At 46.7% G+C, this 19,319-nt stretch overlaps 1 protein-coding gene and 1 pseudogene across 2 annotated transcripts in view; one reads left to right on the top strand and one right to left on the bottom strand.

Moving 5' to 3' along the window:
* Positions 1-19,319, top strand: part of CYP11A1 (cytochrome P450 family 11 subfamily A member 1) — a 75,274-nt gene that overhangs the window by 38,930 nt on the left and 17,025 nt on the right. The window contains exon 1 of one of the 2 annotated variants that reach the window (XM_055277803.2): positions 6,998-7,327. The exons of the other annotated variant lie outside the window; for it this stretch is intronic. Within the exon in view, the coding sequence (XP_055133778.1) occupies positions 7,059-7,327 (269 nt within the window). The 5' untranslated portion in view covers positions 6,998-7,058. Of the gene's footprint in view, positions 1-6,997; positions 7,328-19,319 lie in introns of those variants that run through there. 2 annotated transcript variants of the gene reach the window in all.
* On the bottom strand, positions 12,518-13,103 carry LOC129482270 (peptidyl-prolyl cis-trans isomerase A-like; annotated as a pseudogene).

Raw genomic sequence — 19,319 nt, forward strand, 5'->3', positions numbered from 1 at the left:
AAGAACTACTTGAATTTTTCAACCACCTATATGGATTATTTTGACAAAACTATATGATGAAGTAAAAATGAGTAAATATTTTATTTATTTATTTTTTGAGACGGAGTTTCACTTTTGTTGCCCAGGCTGGAGTGCAATGGCATGATCTTGGCTCACTGCAACCTCCACCTCCTGGGTTCAGCCAAACTTCCTGCTGCAGCCGCCTGAGTAGCTGGGATTACAGGGGCCTGCCACCACACCTGGCTAATTTTTTGGCATTTTTAGTAGAGATGGGGTTTTACCATGTTGGCCAGCTGTTCTCAAAGTCCTGACCTTAGGTGATCCACCCACCTGGGCCTTCCAAAGTGCTGGGATTACAGGCGTGAGCCACCGTGTCCAGCCAGAGTAAATAAAATTTTAATCTCTCAGAAAACAAAGCAAAAAAATTAATAAGAATCAATTAGAAACGGGATTAGAAGTGGTGGCAGGCACCTGTAGTCCCAGCTACTCGGAGAGGCTGAGGCAGGAGAATGGCGTGACCCCGGGAGGCAGAGCTTGCAGTGAGCCGAGATCGCGCCACTGCACTCCAGCTTGGGTGCCTGGGTGACAGAGCGAGACTCCGTCTCAAAAAAAAAAAAAAAAAAGAAAAGAAAAGAAAAGAAAAAGGAATAGAAGGAACCACACCAAAATGTTTTTAACACTTACCTAAGGGTGGTAAAACTACAAGGAATAGGGTAGCAGTCGCTTTCACATGCATCTCGTGTGTCTGTGTGGAGACCACCAAACAGGCTTTGTGTGAGCAATAAAGCTTTTTAATCACCTGGGTGCAGGCGGGCTGAGTCCGAAAAGAGAGTAAGTGAAGGGAGATAGGGGTGGGGCCATTTTATAAGATTTCAGTAGGTAGTGGAAAATTACAGTCAAAAGGGGTTGTTCTCTGGCTGGCAGGGGTGGGGGTCACAAGGTGCTCAGTGGGGGAGCTTTTGAGTCAGGATGAGCCAGGAGAAGGAATTTCACAAGGTAATGTCATCAGTTAAGGCAGGGCCCGGCCATTTTCACTTCTTTTGTGATTCTTCACTTGCTTCAGGCCATCTGGATGTGTACCTGCAGGTCACTGGGATACGGTGGCTTAGCTTGGGCTCAGAGACCTGACATTCCTGTCTTCTTACATTAATAAGAAAAATAAAATAAAATAGTGTTGAAAAGTTGGGGCAGCAAAATGGTTTTGGGAGTGGTATGAAGAGATAATGGGCGATGATTCTCAGGGCTGCTTTGAGGGGGATTAGGGGCAGCGTGGGAACCTAGAGTGGGAGAGATTAGGTTGAAGGAAGATTTTGTGGTAAGGGGTGATATCGTGGGGTTGTTAGAAGAAACACTTGTGGTATAGAATGATTGGTGATGGCCTGGATGTGGTTTTGTATGAATTGAAAAACTAAATGGAAGACACAAGGTCTGAATAAAAAAAGGAGAAAAACAGGTATTAAATGACTAAGAATTGGGAGGACCCAGGACATCCAATTAGAGAGTGCCTAAGGAGGTTCAGCATAGACCTGCCAGCAAAGATTATTTATTTACTTTAAGAGGGAGGTAAGAGTGGCGGTTTGGGGATAGCACCAGGAGATATCAGCTGTGATGGCTTGGAGAAACAGTGTAAATTGGCAGTGTAAACAAGAGCAGGGCATTTATGAGTAGTTAAGAATGGTGAATAGGAGTATGACTAGACAGAAGATAGTAGGGATGACAAGATTTTGGGGCACAGTCCAAGTTGGGCTGGTGTCTGGAATGAGACTGGGGCCTAATAAAAGGAGCGCCCATACAGGAGCTCAGATGGGCTGCACTCTGTAGCATTCTGAGGACAGGCCCAAATTCTGAGAAGGGCAAGTGGTAAAAGTATTGTCCAGTCCTTTTTAAGTTGGTGGCTGAACTTGGTGAGGTGTGTTTTTTAAAAGACCATTAGTCTGTTCTACCTTTCCTGAAGATTGAGGACGGTAAGGGGTATGAAGATTGAATACCAAGAGCCTGAGAAACCGCTTGGGTGATTTGACTAGTAAAGGCCGGTCCGTTATCGGACCGTATAGAGGTGGGAAGGCCAAACCGAGGAATTACGTCTGACAGAAGGGAAGAAATGACTGCGGTGGCCTTCTCAGACCCTGTGGGAAAGGCCTCTACCCATCCAGTGAAAGTGTCTACCTAGACCAAGAGGTATTTTAGTTTCCTGACTTGGGGCATGTGAGTAAGGTCAATTTGCCAGTTCTGGGCAGGGGCAAATCCCCGAGCTTGATGTGTAGGGAAAGGAGGCGGCCTGAACAATCCCTGAGGGGTAGTAGAATAGCACATGGAACACTGAGAAGTGATTTCCTTGAGGATAGACTTCCACGATGGAAAGCAAATGAGAGGCTCTAAGAGATGGGCTAGCGGCTTGTAACTTACATGGAAGAAGTTATGAAATGACGACAGAATAGAATGGGCCTGTGAGGCTGGAAGGAGAGATTTTCCTTGGTCTAAGAACCATTTGCCTTTTGCCTTGTGTGGGAAGAGATTGATAGGTGGAAGTTTCAGTGGGGGAGCAGGTGGGAGTGACCTATGAGAAGGAGAAAACCTGGCCGTGAGGGACAGAAGTTGGAACCAAGATTGAAAGGAGAAAGAGGTTGAGGGATAGTGAGGGAGGTTGAGGGATAGTGAGGGAGGTTGGAGAAGAGAGTAAAAAGAGGCCACTTACCAGATTTAAAATTGGTGAGATGTTCCTTGGCCTGATTGGTCCGAGGACTCGAGGTTTTAGGTGGATCTTTCTCACGGAACAAAGAGCAGAAGGACAGGGGATTGATCTCCCAAAGGAGGTCCCCCAATTCCAGTCATGGCACCAAATTTCACGTGTGTCCTTGTGAAGAGACCACCAGACAGGCTTTGTGTGAGCAATAAAGCTTTTTAATCACCTAGGTGCAGGCGGGCTGAGTCCGAAAAGAGTCAGAGAAGGGAGATATGAGTGGGGCCGTTTTATAGGATTTGGGTAGGTAGTGGAAAATTACAGTCAAAGGGGGTTGTTCTCTGGCTGGCAGGGGTGGGGGCCACAAGGTGCTCAGTGGGGGAGCTTTTGAACCAGGAGAAGGAATTTCACAAGGTAATGTCATCAGTTAGGGCAGGGACTGGCCATTTTCACTTCTTTTATGGTGGAATATCATCAGTTAAGGCAGGAACTGGCTATTTTCACTTCTTTTGTGATTCTTCACTTGCTTTGGGCCATCTGGACGTATACATGCAGGTCACAGGGGATACGATGGCTTAGCTTGGGCTCAGAGGCCTGACAGTCACCATAACAAACTTTTTGCCCTCCTTTCCATCAAGTGACAGTTTGCCATGAGACTTTCTCACTTTGGTTCCCAGACTGTCCCCTTAAGGAGTTAAAGCCTGTAAATAAATTAAAAGTAGGATTATCTGAGCTGGAACAAAATGTTTGGAGTAAGTTTGGAATATAAGAGTTTGGATAAATTTGGAATATAAGAGTATGACAGGCCAGGTGTGGTGGCTCATGCCTGTAATCCCAGAACTTTGGGAGGCCGAGGTTGGCAGATCACCTGAGGTCCGGAGTTTGAGACTAGCCTGACCAACATGGAGAAACCTTGTCTCTACTGAAAATACAACAAATTAGCCGGGCATGGTGGCACACGCCTGTGATCCCAGCTGTAGGGACCAGCCCCGCAGGGTCGGTGGGTCTCTCCCCGTGTGCGGAGATGAGAGAGTGTAGAAATAAAGACACAAGACAAAGAGATAAAAGAAAAGGCAGCTGGGCCCGGGGGACCACTACCACCAAGTCGCGGAGACTGGTAGTGGCCCCGATTGCCAGGCAGCACTGATATTTATTGGATACAAGACAAAGGGGCAGGATAAGGAGAGTGAGCCCTCTCCAATGATAGGTAAGGCCATGTGGGTCACGTGTCCACTGGACGGGGGCCCTTTCCTGCCTGGCAGCCGAGGCAGAGAGAGAGATGAGACACAGAGAGAGACAGCTTACGCCATTATTTCTGCTTATTAGAGACTTTTAATACTTTCACTAATTTGCTACTGCTATCTAAAAGGCAGAGCCAGGTGTACAGGATGGAACATGAAGGCGGACTAGGAGCATGACCACTGAAGCACAGCATCACAGGGAGATGGTTAGGCCTCCGGATAACTGCGGGCGGGCCTGACTGATGTCAGACCCTCCACAAGAGGTGGAGGAGTAGAGTCTTCTCTAAAAAAGTAATTGTTACAAACTAATGATTAATGATATTCATATATAATCATATCTAAGATCTATATCTAGTGTAACTATTCTTATTTTATATTTTATTATACTGGAACAGCTTGTGTCCTCGGTCTCTTGCCTCGGCACCTGGGTGGCTTGCTGCCCACAACCAGCTACTCAGGAGGCTGAGGCAGGAGAATCACTTGAACCCGGGAGGCAAAGGTTGTGGTGAGCCGAGATCGCACCATTGCACTCCAGCCTAGGCAACAAGAGCGAAACTCCATCTCAAAAAACAAAAACAAAAACAAAAAAAAAAAAAAAAGGAAAGAAAAAAAAGAGTATGACAAACTCTTAGCAATATAGTTAGTTGTTTACTAGGGTATCACTCACAGTTCTTAGTTGTTAACAGCAGATGTAGTAGCTAACATGTAGTAGGAAAAAATTGTATCAAGAGGACTATGTCGCTCACCAGATCTCTACGAGGGTCAATAATCAGGCTTGGATGCCAAGGTTTCAGGAACATCACTCAACTCACATCTCAGAGCTGCCCTGGTGCCCACCCACTGAGCCCCAAGGGCTCAGGCGCTGCAGCTGTCCCAGGGTGGAGGTCCCTGCCACCCCATACGTCAGACTGGGTTTCACCTGGTGCCTGCTTCATCATGTTGCTACCTTCTCAACCAAGATTTCATGAGGGTGCATCTGATTGGTAGAGCCCAAGTCATCTGCCTGCATCCCAGTTGCAAGGGATGCTGGGAAAGAGAGCTTCTGGCTTTTTGCCTTGAGTTGAGGCATAGAGTCATCAGCCAGAGAATTTCCAAAAATGCTTTGGGAATTTGTGCCTGGACAACCCAGCCCCGGATGCCCAGCTGTTTTGATAAAAGCTAGGACCATATTCATTGGCCTCATAAACAGAGACAATCCAATGGCCATCACCTGGGTTACCAGGACAACTGTTAGGTGTGGTGATGCAGCTACCCTTGCTGGGACCCACTGAATGAACTGCTGCCCCTTCCTTGCCAGATGGCAGTAAGTGCAGAGCTTCTCAGGGCCACTGGCTTCTAGTACCTGTCTCCTTGTTCTCTTCACTGTGTCAGGGTGGCCCATGCTCTGCCTGCAGTAACAATTTGATCTCTCGGGAATCAGGGACCTCCTTCTCCTTCCCACAGAATGTGAAGAGGAGGAAACCTGCACCAAAGCTTATTTGGGGCTTTTTCCTACTCAGTGAGTCTGTGTCCTCTCTCTAAAGGTCGTTGTTTTTAATACATGAGAAAGGATTACCTAGGCAAAGATGCAGATTTTTTTGTTTACATTTTTATTGAGGTAACTTATATTTAATAAAATGAAACAAATCACAAATGTACAGTTCAGTGAATTTTTACATATGTAAACTCAGCTTAAGAAAGAACATTTCCAGCACTCCAGAAAGTTCTGTTGTACCCCCTTCCAGTCATTACCCCACAAGAGAAACACTTCTAACACCATAAATTAATTTTGCCAATTCTTGAACTTCATCAGAATGGAATCCAACAGTGTGTACTCTTTAGTATCTGGTTTCTTTCATTCTAACATTAATGACTCACAGGATTTTAATTTTCTTATTTGTCCTTTTCCTCAGCGTACTACAATGAACAAATACAACTGTAATTTAAAAAATAATAATAGCAACACTTGCCATTTACACAATATTTTCAGAAAATATATGGTATTTTAAAATCAGGGAACTATATTTGTTTATAATCACATATATATACAATCACGTGCTGCATAATGACATTTTGGTCAACGATGGAACACATATAAACTGTGGTCCCATAAGATTATAATACTTTATTTTTACTGTACCATGTCTGTGTTTAGCTATGTTTAAACAAATACTTGTGTTTGTGTTACAGTTGCCCACAGTATTCAGTACAGTACATGCCGTACAGGTTTGTACTATCCCATGTAGCTTAGGTGTGTAGTAAGCTATGCCATCCAGGTTTGTGTCAGTGAACTCTGGGTTGTTCACGCCTCAGTGAAATAGCCTAAGGAGGCCGGGCGTGGTGGCTCACACCTGTAATCCCAGCACTTTGGGAGGCTGAGGTGGGTGGATCCACCTGAGGTCTGGAGTTTCAAGACCGGCCTGACCAATATGATGAAACCCTGTCTCTACTAAAAATACAAAAATTAGCTGGACATGGTGGCATGTGCCTGTAATCCCAGCTACTCGGGAGGCTGAGACAGGAGAATCACTTGAACCCAGGAGGCAGAGGTTGCAGTGAGCCGATATCGCGCCACTGCACTCCAGCCTGGGCAACAAGAGAGAAACTCTCTCAAAATAAAATAAAATAAAATAGCCTAAGGATGCATTTCTCAGAACATATCCCTGTTGTTCAATGATGTGTGTCTATACAGTGGGGCCATAACTAACACGTATGTTGCCCCAAGCTGGCAAGATGGCTCTGACCTTCTCTTGGGCCCCTCATTTCCCCCAAACACAGGTTGTCTGCAATCTTAACCAATGGCTGCCAGGGCATGGACTCCACTGCAGGGGCCAGCGGGAGGCCCCAGCTCAGGCAAAGGCACAGGCAGATATTTCAGGAGTCTGCTAGGGGTGGCACTGAGGGCAGAGACAGAGGGGTCTCTCTGTCCTTTGGAGAACCCCACGCTGCAGAAATTCCAGGCTGAACCTTCATACCGAGTAGGGGAGGAGCTGTCTGTGGGTTGGAGCCTGCAGGAGGAGGAAGGACGTGAACGTTTTATCAGCTTCTGGCATGGCCTTGAGATGGTAGTTATAATCTTGGCCCTGGTGGCCCAGGGCTACAGTCATCCTGGCAGTCCCCGCTGAAGTGGAGCAGGTAGTCACAGCTGTGGGGACAGCATGCTGGCCAAGGGTCTTCCCCCACGCTCAGTCCTGGTCAAAGGCTGCCAGACCTTTCTGAGTGCCCCCAGGGAGGGGCTGGGGCGTCTCAGGGTGCCCACTGGCGAGGGGGCTGGCATCTCCACGCGCAGTCCTCGCCCCTTCAATGAGATCCCCTCTCCTGGTGACAATGGCTGGCTAAACCTGTACCATTTCTGGAGGGAGACAGGCACACACAAAGTCCACCTTCACCATGTCCAGAATTTCCAGAAGTATGGCCCGATTTACAGGTAAGCCTGGCAGAGGATGGGAGCCGAAGGGACAGGGAGGAGGAGGGGCCCGGGTAGCCCTGCTGTTTTCCCCACTCCCCCAACAGGCTGTTCTCCGGTTCCAAACTCCTGCATAACTTCTTTTTTTTTTTTTTTTTTGGTAATACAATACAGAAATATATCAGGGATATTTCAAAATTCAACATTTGAATCTGTGAATGTCTTAAGTACTCTAAACCAGACATCTACTTTTGAAACAATTGGTGGCAAGACCACCAGCCATCTGTAAGGAAGCTCTTTAATGGGTCCAAACCCCAGGTCTGGCCGGGCATGGTGGCTCACATCCATAATCCCAGCACTTTGGGAGGCCGAGGTGGGCGGATCTCTTGAGATTAAGAGTTCGAGACCATCCTGGCCAACATGGTGAAACCCCGTCTCTACTAAAAATACAAAAGTTAGCTGGGTGTGGTGGCAGGCGCCTGTAATCCCAGCTACTCAGGAGGCTGAAGCAGGAGAATGGCTTGAACCGGGGTGGCAGAGGTTGCAGTGAGCCGAGATCGCGCCATTGCAATCCAGCCTGGGCGACAGAGTGAGATTCTGTCTCAAACAAAACAAAACAACCTCCTCGGTCTGAGGAGGGGCGACTGGTGAGGCTAAGTTTTGAATTCCTGGCCCTGTAGCTGTCAGCCCAGGCAGCGAGTTTTAAAAATTGGGGGAGGGCCGGGTGCGGTGGCTCACGCTTGTAATCCCAGCACTTTGGGAGGCTGAGGCAGGCGGATCACTTGAGGACAGGAGTTCGAGATCAACCTGGCCAACATGGTGAAACCCTGTCTCTACTACAAAAATAAATAAATAAATAAATACAAACAAACAAACAATAAAAATAAAAAAAAATTAGCCGGGCATGGTGGCGGAGGTCTGTAATCCCAGCTACTCGGGAGGCTGAGGCAGGACAATCGCTCGAACCCAGGAGGTGGAGGTTGCAGTGAGCCGAGATCATGTCACTGCACTCCAGCCCTGGGCAACAAAAGGGAAACTCCGTCTCAAAATAAAAATAAAAATAAAAACAAAAAAAATTGGGGAGGGCGATTTGAAGTTCAGAGCACAGAGTGAAAAGGTCGCAGCGTGGTCGTTTGGCGCCAGCGACAGCCCCAGCATTCCTCCCAGCGCACGCCGCCGCCCGGGCCGCGCTATTCCGAAATTGGGTCCGCCCTCTCGTCGCCCCCGGCCTGCTCCTACGCTCTTCGCTGGTCGCTCACCTCCGCCTCCCCCCGACGCAGCCCCCCGGGTCGACCCGCGTTTACCTCAGGGCGAGGTCTAGGCGCTCGGCCCCGCGGCGGCGGCGGCGGCGGCGGCCCCACCGCAGGTTCTTAGGTCCCCGTCACTCTGCCGCCAAGTTCCCCAACACGGACTCCGTGCGCTTTGAGGTGTTACGAGGGCGCTGGAGCACTGGCTCCGCTGGCCCTGCCAAGAGGCGGCGGCGAAACAGGGAGCGACCCGGAATGCGTTTCTCTGCCCAGCCTGCGCCCCTGCAGCATCCACTCCTCGCCTCTGCTGGCCTCGGCCCTCGCTCGCTGCGTTCACCCGAGCCCACCCGAGCCGACAGTGGCGCGCTAAGGTGACGTCCGCGCGGCCAGACCTCTCCTGTCCAACTTCTGATCTTACTTCTTCCAGGCCTGGGATGGTGGTGGGTGAAAGGGAAAGTATTCCTAGTTCCCAGGCCTGAGGCATCAAACTTCCCCAGATCCCACTCCCTTTGAAACTCTTGGAGAGAGGTGGTTAGAGAACAAGCCCTACTAAATGCCTCCCTACATCCGCACCCTCCGCACACCTTGCAAGCGAAGTTTGTTGTCCACATGGTCAGAGGAGGAGACTGAGGCTCAGAGAGGTCACCCAGCTAGATTCCTGTCCTACTGGGGTGCTGATCTCACCCTTGGCCCTGAGGCTCTGATTCTGTCCCTTCCCTTTCCCAAGAATCGGGTTCGCTTTCTGCTAGGAGGAAGAGGCCTTTTTTTTGTCTTTGGGCCTCTGAGCCCCCAGGGCTTGTGGCGTTTTCCTGGGAAAACTGCTAAAGCTGTTTCCACGGTGGGCAGCCTTTCAGCCACACCTGGGTTCTTTGCTGAGTCCAGTTGAGAGGGAAGGGAGGTGGCGTAGGGGTGGTTGGGAGCTGGGAGGGGAGACCAGGAGGGACAGTACGTTTTTCTTTAAGTGAAAGGTCTTTACAACTCAGAGCATTCCAATGGGTCAGTCACGAAGAGGGAAGGGTATGATGTGTTGGCCGACTTGATGATTGGGCTGGGGGTGGGTGGGAGGGCAGGCTAGTTTGTGTTGGGGCTTCAGCTGCTCCCTCCCTCCCTCTCTCACAACTCCTTTAAAGTCCAAACTGCCCCTTTTGATAGCCGGTTGGCGGCAGGGAGCTCTCCCTACCCCGCACCCCACCCTGTTCAAGGTTGAGTGCTGGGCTTGGGAGGTTGCTCCCCGCTGGGTCTCTCCTTCCTCCCCCTCTCTCCTAGGCCTATTGGTGCCTGTGTTCTGTGCTCACTTCACATAGATCTCTAGTTATCCTTGCTTCCTCCTCTCTTCCCTTTTCACCACTTCCTAGACCCTCAGTAGCAGCTCCTTATTTTATTACGCCCCTTTGTTACCGGTGGAGGGTGTCCAGGTTCTTGGCATCTTGAACAAAGAATTGGACAAAATGTACAGACAAAGTAAGGAATGGATTTATTGAAAATGAATGTACACACCACAGTGTGGGAGCAGGTGGAGCGTAGGGGCTCAAAGGCCCCGTTACAGAATTGTGGGGTGTTTACCCCCTAGAGGATTCCACTGGTTACTTCAGATACACCTTATGTAAATGGAGAGGATGAAGTATTCAAGTTACATAGTCATACACCCTATGGGGAGGATATTTCCTGTTATAGCTGAAGTGTGAATCGATCTTATGTTCCCTGCCTCCAGACCTTATTTTCCTGCCTCATCTGCCCCTTCAAGAGATGTGATCCCTGTAAATCTTTATGCGAGGCAGAGGGACCGATGGTCTTTTTTCTGTAACTGCTTCATGCTGGCTTGGGGCATAGTTCCTACCTATTGGGGATCACGGAACTCTCACCCTGCTCTATCTAGTGGAGGAAGGGTAGCTTCTTGATGTCCAGGGGTGGTGTCTTCACTTGGAACTGGCTGGAACCTTTGTTACATGATCATCTGAAGCTTGATGGTCTCTAGGTGAGAGGAAATGAATTTGGTTAAAAGATTTAATGGAAACTTTAGGGGGTGGATACCTATACTGTCAGAAATGTTTGTTATAGAGATTTGAAGAAGAAAAAACAAAACCTAGTCTTTTCTAGAATCTATGTGTTTCCTTAAAGTCTTGGCATGAGTGGCCCCATTTTGGTTTTGTTTGGTTTGTTGGGGCCTAGTGCATGAGCTCAGTCCAAAAAAACGGCCTCCCAGAATTTTGTTGAAAAAAATTCCCTTTTTGATCAGGTTTTCACTTAGATGAGAGTGTGACCAAAACCTAGGGCCTCAGTGCCACTCTCAGTTACCACCATTTTGGGTTTCTGGTCTCAGCATGTCATTTAGAGGTTATGGTGTCCTCATGGTTGCATATTTCTTTGAGCTCCTGTTATTCCAGTTGAAGAGAGACCATATGACATTCTAGAGATGGCTCATGCAAGCATTTAAAACCTTTGAGAGCATACAGCGCATCAGGGAGACCATTATTATGGCTATTGGGAGGATAATACCAAGAATTTGGGAGTATACTCCTTACTCAAGGTTCCCATAAACCAAACCTTCTAAAATCAAATGGATCAAAGAATGAGCTAGACACAGAGTTTACTCACGGCCAGGTGAGGTGGCTCACTTGAGGTCAGGAGTTCAAGACGAGCTTGGCCAACATGGTGAAACCCCGTCTCTACTAAAATACAAAAATTGGCTGGGTGTGGTCATGTGCACCTGTAATCCCAGCTACTTGAGAGGCCGAGGCAGGAGAATTGCTTGAACCTGGGAGTCGGAGGTTGCAGTGAGCCGAGATCACGCCACTGCACTTCAGCCTGGGTGACAGAGCGAGACTTGACTAATCAATTTGTTCATCAATCTACTACCACTGAATTTCTATAATCTTCATTTGATGTATTTCTGTATAGGCCACAAGTGCCAGCCGCTGCACAGATACTTCTCTGTTTAGCCAATTCTATTATAACTTTCACAAGAGAATTTAGAGTCTGTAGCCTTTACAGTAGAATTTGCTATAGAACCTATCATGAGGGATACATTTCTAATCATTGCTTCTTTTACTTTAAACCATGGAAAAAGGACCTAACAAATGATGCCCTTTTAGAAGAGTGAAGGACTTCTAGCAATGTTCTCTTTAACCCACGATGTGAGTTATGTGGAGTGAATCAATTTTTTGGTTTTGACTGATTATGAGCTAACTCATCTACCATTAAAGTTTCTTACATACATTGGGCCTTTATCCACGTATGAGGCTGGCTGCAAACTCCTTCACAAATAAAAATGTTCCCCATAAGTGCACATAACAGACCCTTTTCCACTTCTATTATTCATAGAAGGCATAAGCAAGAAAAAATATTCAAAGATAAGAGTTTCATGATAGTAGAAGTCTTCATCTGTGAACTTGGGAAAAGCTGTTCACGTCAATGATGCCATCTTCTTCTGGGGAGAAATTTCCATGGTTAGTTTTACCTTAAGCGTTCCAGTGGGTGCACAGCTCCAAGAGCATGGAGGGACCCTTCTCAGCTGTGAGATTATGAACCCAAAGTTCAAGGTCCTGAAGTTTGGTTATAGTGTAGATGGCAAGGACAGTCTTTCTCTGATGTTTCCAGCAGATTCAAACCATAAAAAGCTTTTTTTTTTTTTAATCTGGTGAAAATACACTGTAGCATAATAATCTACTGTTATAACATCAGCCCTCTTGCATGGGAAAGCTTTTCTACAACCAGAAAACATGCATGGAAAATAACAATGGAATGAAATCCCTTTATAAAATGTTTAAATGGCTGACCAGATGACCAAATGTACCTGAAGCTTTGTTTTCCCAGGAATATGGGATCAAGCATTGGTTATAAATAACTTTTTGTTGTTGTTATTTAGTTTTTATTTCATAATCATAAACTTTAACTCAACTTTGCAGTCCAGCTAGGCATGGAAGGGAACTGCAGCGAGAGCACAAAGATTCTAGGATACTGCAAGCAAATGGGGTGGAGGGTGCTGTCCTGAGCTACAGAAGGAATGGTCTGGCAGTTAAGATAAAACACAAGTCAAACTTATTAGAGTTGTCCATAGTCAGCAATGGTGATCTTCTTCCTGGTCTTGCCATTCCTGGACCCAAAGCGATCCATGGCCTCCACAATATTCATGCCTTCTTTCACCTTGCCAAAGACCACATGCTTGCCATCCAACCACTCAGTCTTGGCAGTGCAGATGAAAAACTGGGAACCGTTTGTATTGGATCCAGCATTTGCCATGGACAAGATGCCAGGACCTGTATGCTTTAGGATGAAGTTCTCATCATCAAATTTCTCCCTGTAGATAGACTTGCCACCATTGCCATTATGGCATATGAAGTCACCACCCTGACACGTAAACCCTGGAATAATTCTGTGAGAGCAGGAACCCTTATAACCAAATCCTTTCTCTCCAGTGCTCAGAGCATGAAAGTTTTCTGCTGTTTTTGGAATCTTGTCTGCAAGCAGCTCGAAGGAGACGTGGCCCAAGGGCTTGCTGTGACAGCGATGTCAAAGAACACGGTGGGGTTGACCATGGCTGATAGTACAGGGCTCCTGGTGGCAGTGACGGCATCTGCAAAGCGACAGGTTATAAACTATTTTAAAACAATTTCAGTATTAGCTGGTTTAACACAAAAGTCTTTTCTTGATATGTAATTAATTTTTTTGTTGTTATTTTATGTGGGTTAGTAGCTTTATACAAGAAAATTTGGTCATTTTGTGGTTTACAATAACTTAACATAATTATAATTGTGATTGGTAACACATACTTAGACATTAGAATTTTAGAAATCCCATATAATTTTGGAATATATTATTCACAAAAATATAACCTAAAGAAGATTGAACATCATTTTGGCAATCCCATGTACCTAAACATGTCAAATAATCCTGTTTACCTCTTTTCTGGATGTTTTCAGGGGCCCTCTGATTCATCTAGAAAGCCAGGCATTAGGAAAGACAATTTGGAAACTGAAGTTTGATTTTGGAATTCCAGATTACCATAAACTATTTATTTTGCCAAAATGATGACTCAGAAATTTTAAAGAAGCAAAAACCTTTTATAACCTTCCACACACACAAAAAAACCCAACACTTTCTACTGTTCTTATACACCTTGCATGTAAAACTGTTTCTAGTAGTCTTAATTGCATGTTATAATGGCGAATTTGTTTTTTTTGAGACAAAGTTTCACTCTTGTTGCCCAGGCTGGAGTGCAATGGCATGATCTATAATGGGGCCGTTCTATAGGATTTGGGTAGGTCGTGGAAAATTACAGTCAAAGGGGTTGTTCTTTGGCGGGCAGGGGCGGGGGACACAAGGTGCTCAGTGGGGGAGCTTTTGAGCCAGGATGAGCCAGAAGGAATTTCACAAGGTAATGTCATCAGTTAAGGCAGGAACAGGCCATTTTCACTTCTTTTGTGATTCTTCAGTTACTTCAGGCCATCTGGATGTATACCTGCAGGTCACAGGGGATATGATGGCTTAGCTTGGGCTCAGAGGCCTGACATTCCTGTCTTCTTATATTAGTAAGAAAAATAACATAAAATAGTGTTGAAGTGTTGGGGCAGCAAAAATTTTGGGGGTGGTATGGAGAGATAATGGGCAATGTTTCTCAGGGCTGCTTCAAGCAGGATTAGGGGCAGTGTGGGAACCTGGAGTGGGAGAGATTAAGCTGAAGGAAGATTTTGTGGTAAGGGGGGATATTGTGGGGTTGTTAAAAGGAGCATTTGTCATATAGAATGATTGGTGATGGCCTGGATGCAGTTTTGTATGAATTGAAAAACTAAACGGAAGACACAAGGTCCGAATAAGAGAAGGAGAAAAACAGGTATTAGAGGACTAAGAATTGGGAGGACCCAGGACATCCAATTAGAGAGTGCCCAAGGGGATTCAGTGTAATTACTTGTTTGGTTGGTGAGTTTTTGGGCTCTATTCTTGACAGAGTCCTTTTTTTAGGTTGGAGGCTAAGTTTGGTGAGGTGTGTTTTTAAAAGACCATTAGTCTGTTTTACCTTTCCTGAAGATTGAGGACGGTAAGGGGTATGAAGGTTTCACTGAATACCAAGAGCCTGAGAAACTGCTTGGGTGATTTGACTGGTAAAGGCTGGTCTGTTATCAGACCGTATAGAGGTAGGAAGGCCAAACCGAGGAATTATGTCTGACAGAAGGGAAGAAATGATCGTGGTGGCCTTTTCAGACCCTATGGGAAAGGTCTCTACCCATCCAGTGAAAGTGTCTACCTAGACCAAGAGGTATTTTATTTTCCTGACTTGGGGCACGTGAGTAAAGTCAATTTGCCAGTCCTGGGCAGAGGCAAATCCCTGAGCTTGATGTGTAGGGAAGGGAGGGGTCCTGAGGAGTAGTAGAATAGCAGATGGAACCCTGAGAAGTGATTTCCTTGTGGATAGAGTTCCATGATGGAAAGGAAATGAGAGGTTCTAAGAGGCGGGCTAGTGGCTTGTAACCTACATGGAAGAGGTTATGAAATGACGACAGAATAGAATGGGCCTGTGAGGCTGGAAGGAGATATTTTCCTTGGTCTAAGAACCATTTGCCTTGTGTGGGAAGAGATTGATAGGTGGAAGTTTTAGTGGGGGAGTAGGTGGGAGTGACCGATGAGAAGGAGAAAAACTGGCCATGAGGGACAGAAGTTGGAATGCTAGCGGATTTTTAGCTACCTTATCAGCATAAGCATTGCCCAGAGCAATGGGATCTGATGCCTTTTGATGGCCCTTGCAGTGAATGACTCCAGCTTCCTTTGGAAGTAAAGCGGCCTTGAGAAGAGTTTTTATTAAAGAGGCATTAAGATGGAGGACCCTTGTGCAGTGAGGAGACCTCTTTCAGCCCATATAACAGCATGGTGGTGCAGGATATGGAAGGCATATTTAGAGTCAGTATAAATATTGACATGTAATTCATTTGCAAGAGTTAGGGCTCGAGTTAAGGCAATGAGTTCGGCTTGCTGAGAGGTAGTGGAGGGGGGCAGAATGTATATGCATCAGGTGTGAGGAAGAAAATAGATTTTGGAAGTTATGAGAACTGTAGAGAGTGAGTTGAGCACAGTTTGTGATTTTGAGGGCCTCTAAAAGTATTAAAGCAGCAATAGCTGCCACGCATAGACATGAGGGCTAGGCTAAAACAGTAAGGTCAAGTTGTTTGGACAGAAAGGCTGCCAGGCGCGGTCCCGGCTCTTGTGTAAGAATTCCGACCGCACAGCCCTGCACTTCGGCTGTGTGTAATGAAAAAGGGTTGGATGAGTTAGAGAGAGCTAGTGTGGGAGCAGCTTCTAGGGCTGTTTTTAAGGAACAGAAAGAGGAGTGGCGAAAGAATTTAGGATCTATGGGGTCAGCTAAGTTTGCATTTTTAAGGTTACATAATGGTTTAGTCAGGATGGTAAAACTAGGTATCCAAAGGTGGAGTATCTAACCATGCCTAGGAAGGAAAGGAGTTGTTGCTTTGTAGAAGGGGTTGGGGTTTGTGAGATTAGCTGGACGTGATCAGCAGGGAGAGCGTGTGTGTTTTCATGAAGAATTATGTTGAGATAGGTAATGGATGAGGAAGAAATTTGGGCTTCACAGAAGTAATGGGGCCTGTCTGTGAAGCCTTGCAGCAGTACAGCCCAGGTAATTTGCTGAGCCTGATGGGTGTCAGGGTCAGTCCAAGTGAAAGCGAAGAGAGGCTGGGTTGAAGGGTGCAAAGGAATAGTAGAGAAAGCATGTTTGAGATCCAGAACAGAATAATGGGTTGTGGAGGGAGGTATGGAGGATAGGAGCATATATGGGTTTGGCACCATGGGGTGGATAGGCAAAACAATTTGGTTGATAAGGCACAGATCCTACACTAACCTGTAAGACCTCTCTGGTTTTTGAACAGGTAAAATGGGGGAATTGTAAGGAGAGATTATAGGCTTTAAAAGGCCATGCTATAACAGGCAAGTGGTAACAGGCTTTAATCTTTTTAAAGCATGCTGTGGGATGGGATATTGGCATTGAACAGGGTAAGGATGATTAGGTTTTAATGGGATGGTAAGGGATGCATGATCAGTCACCAAGGAGGGAGTAGAGGTGTCCCATACATGTGGATTAAGATGGGGAGATACAAGGGGAGGATGTGAAGGAGGCTTTAAACTGGGGAAAAGGGTGGCAGTGAGGTGTGGCTGTAGCCCAGGAATAGTCAGGGAAGCAGATAATTTAGTTAAAATGTCTCGACCTAATAAGGGAACTGGGCAGGTGGGGATAACTAAAAAGGAGTGCATAAAAGAATATTGTCCAAGTTGGCACCAGAGTTGGGAAGTTTTAAGAGGTTTAGAAGCCTGGCTGTCAATACCCACATCAGTTATGGAGGCAAAGGAAACAGGCCCTTGAAAATAAGGTAATGTGGAGTTGGTAGCCTCCATATTGATTAAGAAGGGGATGGACTTACCCTCCACTGTAAGAGTTACCTAAAGCATCTGTGATGATCCAGGAAGCTTCCGAGGTGATTGGGCAGCATCAGTCTTCAGCAGCTAAGCCGAGAAGATCTGGGAAGGAGTCAGTCAGATAGCCTTGGGCCAGAGTTCCAGGGGCTCTGGGAGTGGCTGCTGGGTGAGTTGGACAGTCCAATTTCCAGTGGGGTCCTGCACAGATGGGACATGGCTTAGGAGGAATCCCAGGCTGCGGGCAATACTTGGCCCAGTGGCCAGATTTCCAGCACTTGAAGCAAGATCCTGGGGGCAGGCGGTCCTGGAGGAATGCCTGGCTGCTGCATTTCAGGCGTTTTGAAGTTCTTGTATGCTGGAGATGTGGCTGGGTTTTGTCTCACAGCAGAGGCAAGTAATTGTAACTCAGAAATGTGTTGCTGTCTGGCTGCCTCCTCTCTATTATTGTACACCTTGAAGGCAAGGTTGATTAATTCCTGTTGCGAGGTTTGAGGGCCAGATTCTAATTTTTGAAGCTTTTTGCTAATGTCAGAGGCTGACTGGGTGATAAAATGCATATTGAGAATAAGACAGCCTTCTGACCCTTCAGGGTTTAGGGCTGTAAAGCGTCTCGGGGTTGCTGCCAAATGAGTCACGAACTGGGCTGGGTTTTTATGTTTGAGGAAAAACAGCCTAAACACTAACTGATTTGGGAGAGGTTGGATAAAGAAAAAGGAGCATTAACCTTGACTATGCCTTTAGCTCCAGCCACCTTTTTAAGAGGAAATTATTGGGCAGATGGGGGAGGGCTAGCTGCGGAACGAAACTGTAAGCTGGACTGGGTGTGGGGAGAGGAGGTGATAAAAGGATTATAGGGTGGAGGAGCAGAAGCTGAGGAAGAATTGGAGCCTGATTCAGCCTGGCCAGGGAGTGACCTGAGGAGCAGTCTGGGGATAAGGGGAGAGGTCAGATGGGTTGGTAGAAAAGTAAGATTGGAAAAACTCAACAACACTTGGGGTTGGGACTGAAGGGACAGGTGGGAGGGAAAAGAAGATTTGGGGCAAATTGCACTGGGAACAGAGACTAGGGAGGGACGAAAGAATGCCTGGATGTCAGGTACCTCAGACCATTTGCCCATTTTATGACAAGAATTATCTAGATCTTGTAGGATGGAGAAATCCAAAGTGCTGTTTTCTGGCTATTTGGAACCATTGTCAAGTTTGTATTGGGGTTAAGTGGCATTGCACAAGAAAATAAGGTGTTTAGGTTTTAGGTCAGGTGTGAGTTGAAGAGGTTTTAAGTTCTTGAGAATACAGGCTAAGGGAGAAGAGAGAGGAATGGAGGGTGGAAGTTGCCCATAGTGAAGGAGGCAAGCCAGAGAAAAGAGAGGGTAGAGACATGGAGAGGTGTGGGGGGTGCCTGCCCCCCAGGAAAGTGGAGAGAAAAGGGAGGGTAGAGACACAGAGAGAAGGGGGGTGCTTGCCCCCCAAAATAATGGTGCCTGCCACTAAGGGTGAAGGATCAAGGCAGGTGCCCCTGTGGTGATCAAACACCTCTGAAATGTGGGTGAATAATCAAGCAGGCATCCCCGCAGTGATTAAACACCAAGGGAAGACTGTCTTCCTGAGTCTGTGACTGGTGCTGGAGTTTTGGGTTCACGGATAAAATGCGTCTCCTCTGTCTCTGCCAGAAAAGGAAAGGAACTGAAATTAAGAGAAGGGAGAGATTGAAAGATGGTGCCAAGATTGAAAGGAGAAAGAGGTTGAGAGATAGTGAGAGAGGTTGGAGAAGAGAGTAAAAAGAGGCCACTTACCGGATTTAACATTGGTGAGATGTTCCTTGGGCTGGTTGTTCTGAGGACCCGAGGTCATAGGTGGATCTTTCTCATGGAGCAAAGAGCAGGAGGACAGGGGATTGATCTCCCAAGGGAGGTCCCTCAATCCGAGTCACGGCACCAAATTTCACACGTGTCCATGTGAAGAGACCACCAAACAGGCTTTGTGTGAGCAATAAAGCTTTTTAATCACCTGGGTGCAGGCAGGCTGAATCCGAAAAGAGTCAGCAAAGGGAGATAGGGGTGGGGCTGTTTTATAGGATTTGGGTATGTAATGGAAAATTACAGTCAAAGGGGGGGTTGTTTTTTGGCTGGCAGGGGTGGGGGTCACAAGGTGCTCAGTGGGGGAGCTTTTGAGCCAGGATGAGCCAGGAGAAGGAATTTCACAAGGTAATGTTCTCAGTTAAGGCAGGAACAGGCCATTTTCACTTCTTTTGTGATTCTTCAGTTACTTCAGGCCATCTGGATGTATATGTGCAGGTCACAGGGGATATGATGGCTTAGCTTGGGCTCAGAGGCCTGACATTCTCTCCCT

Source organism: Symphalangus syndactylus, chromosome 5 (assembly GCF_028878055.3).
Source record: "Symphalangus syndactylus isolate Jambi chromosome 5, NHGRI_mSymSyn1-v2.1_pri, whole genome shotgun sequence".
Lineage (NCBI taxonomy): Eukaryota > Metazoa > Chordata > Mammalia > Primates > Hylobatidae > Symphalangus > Symphalangus syndactylus.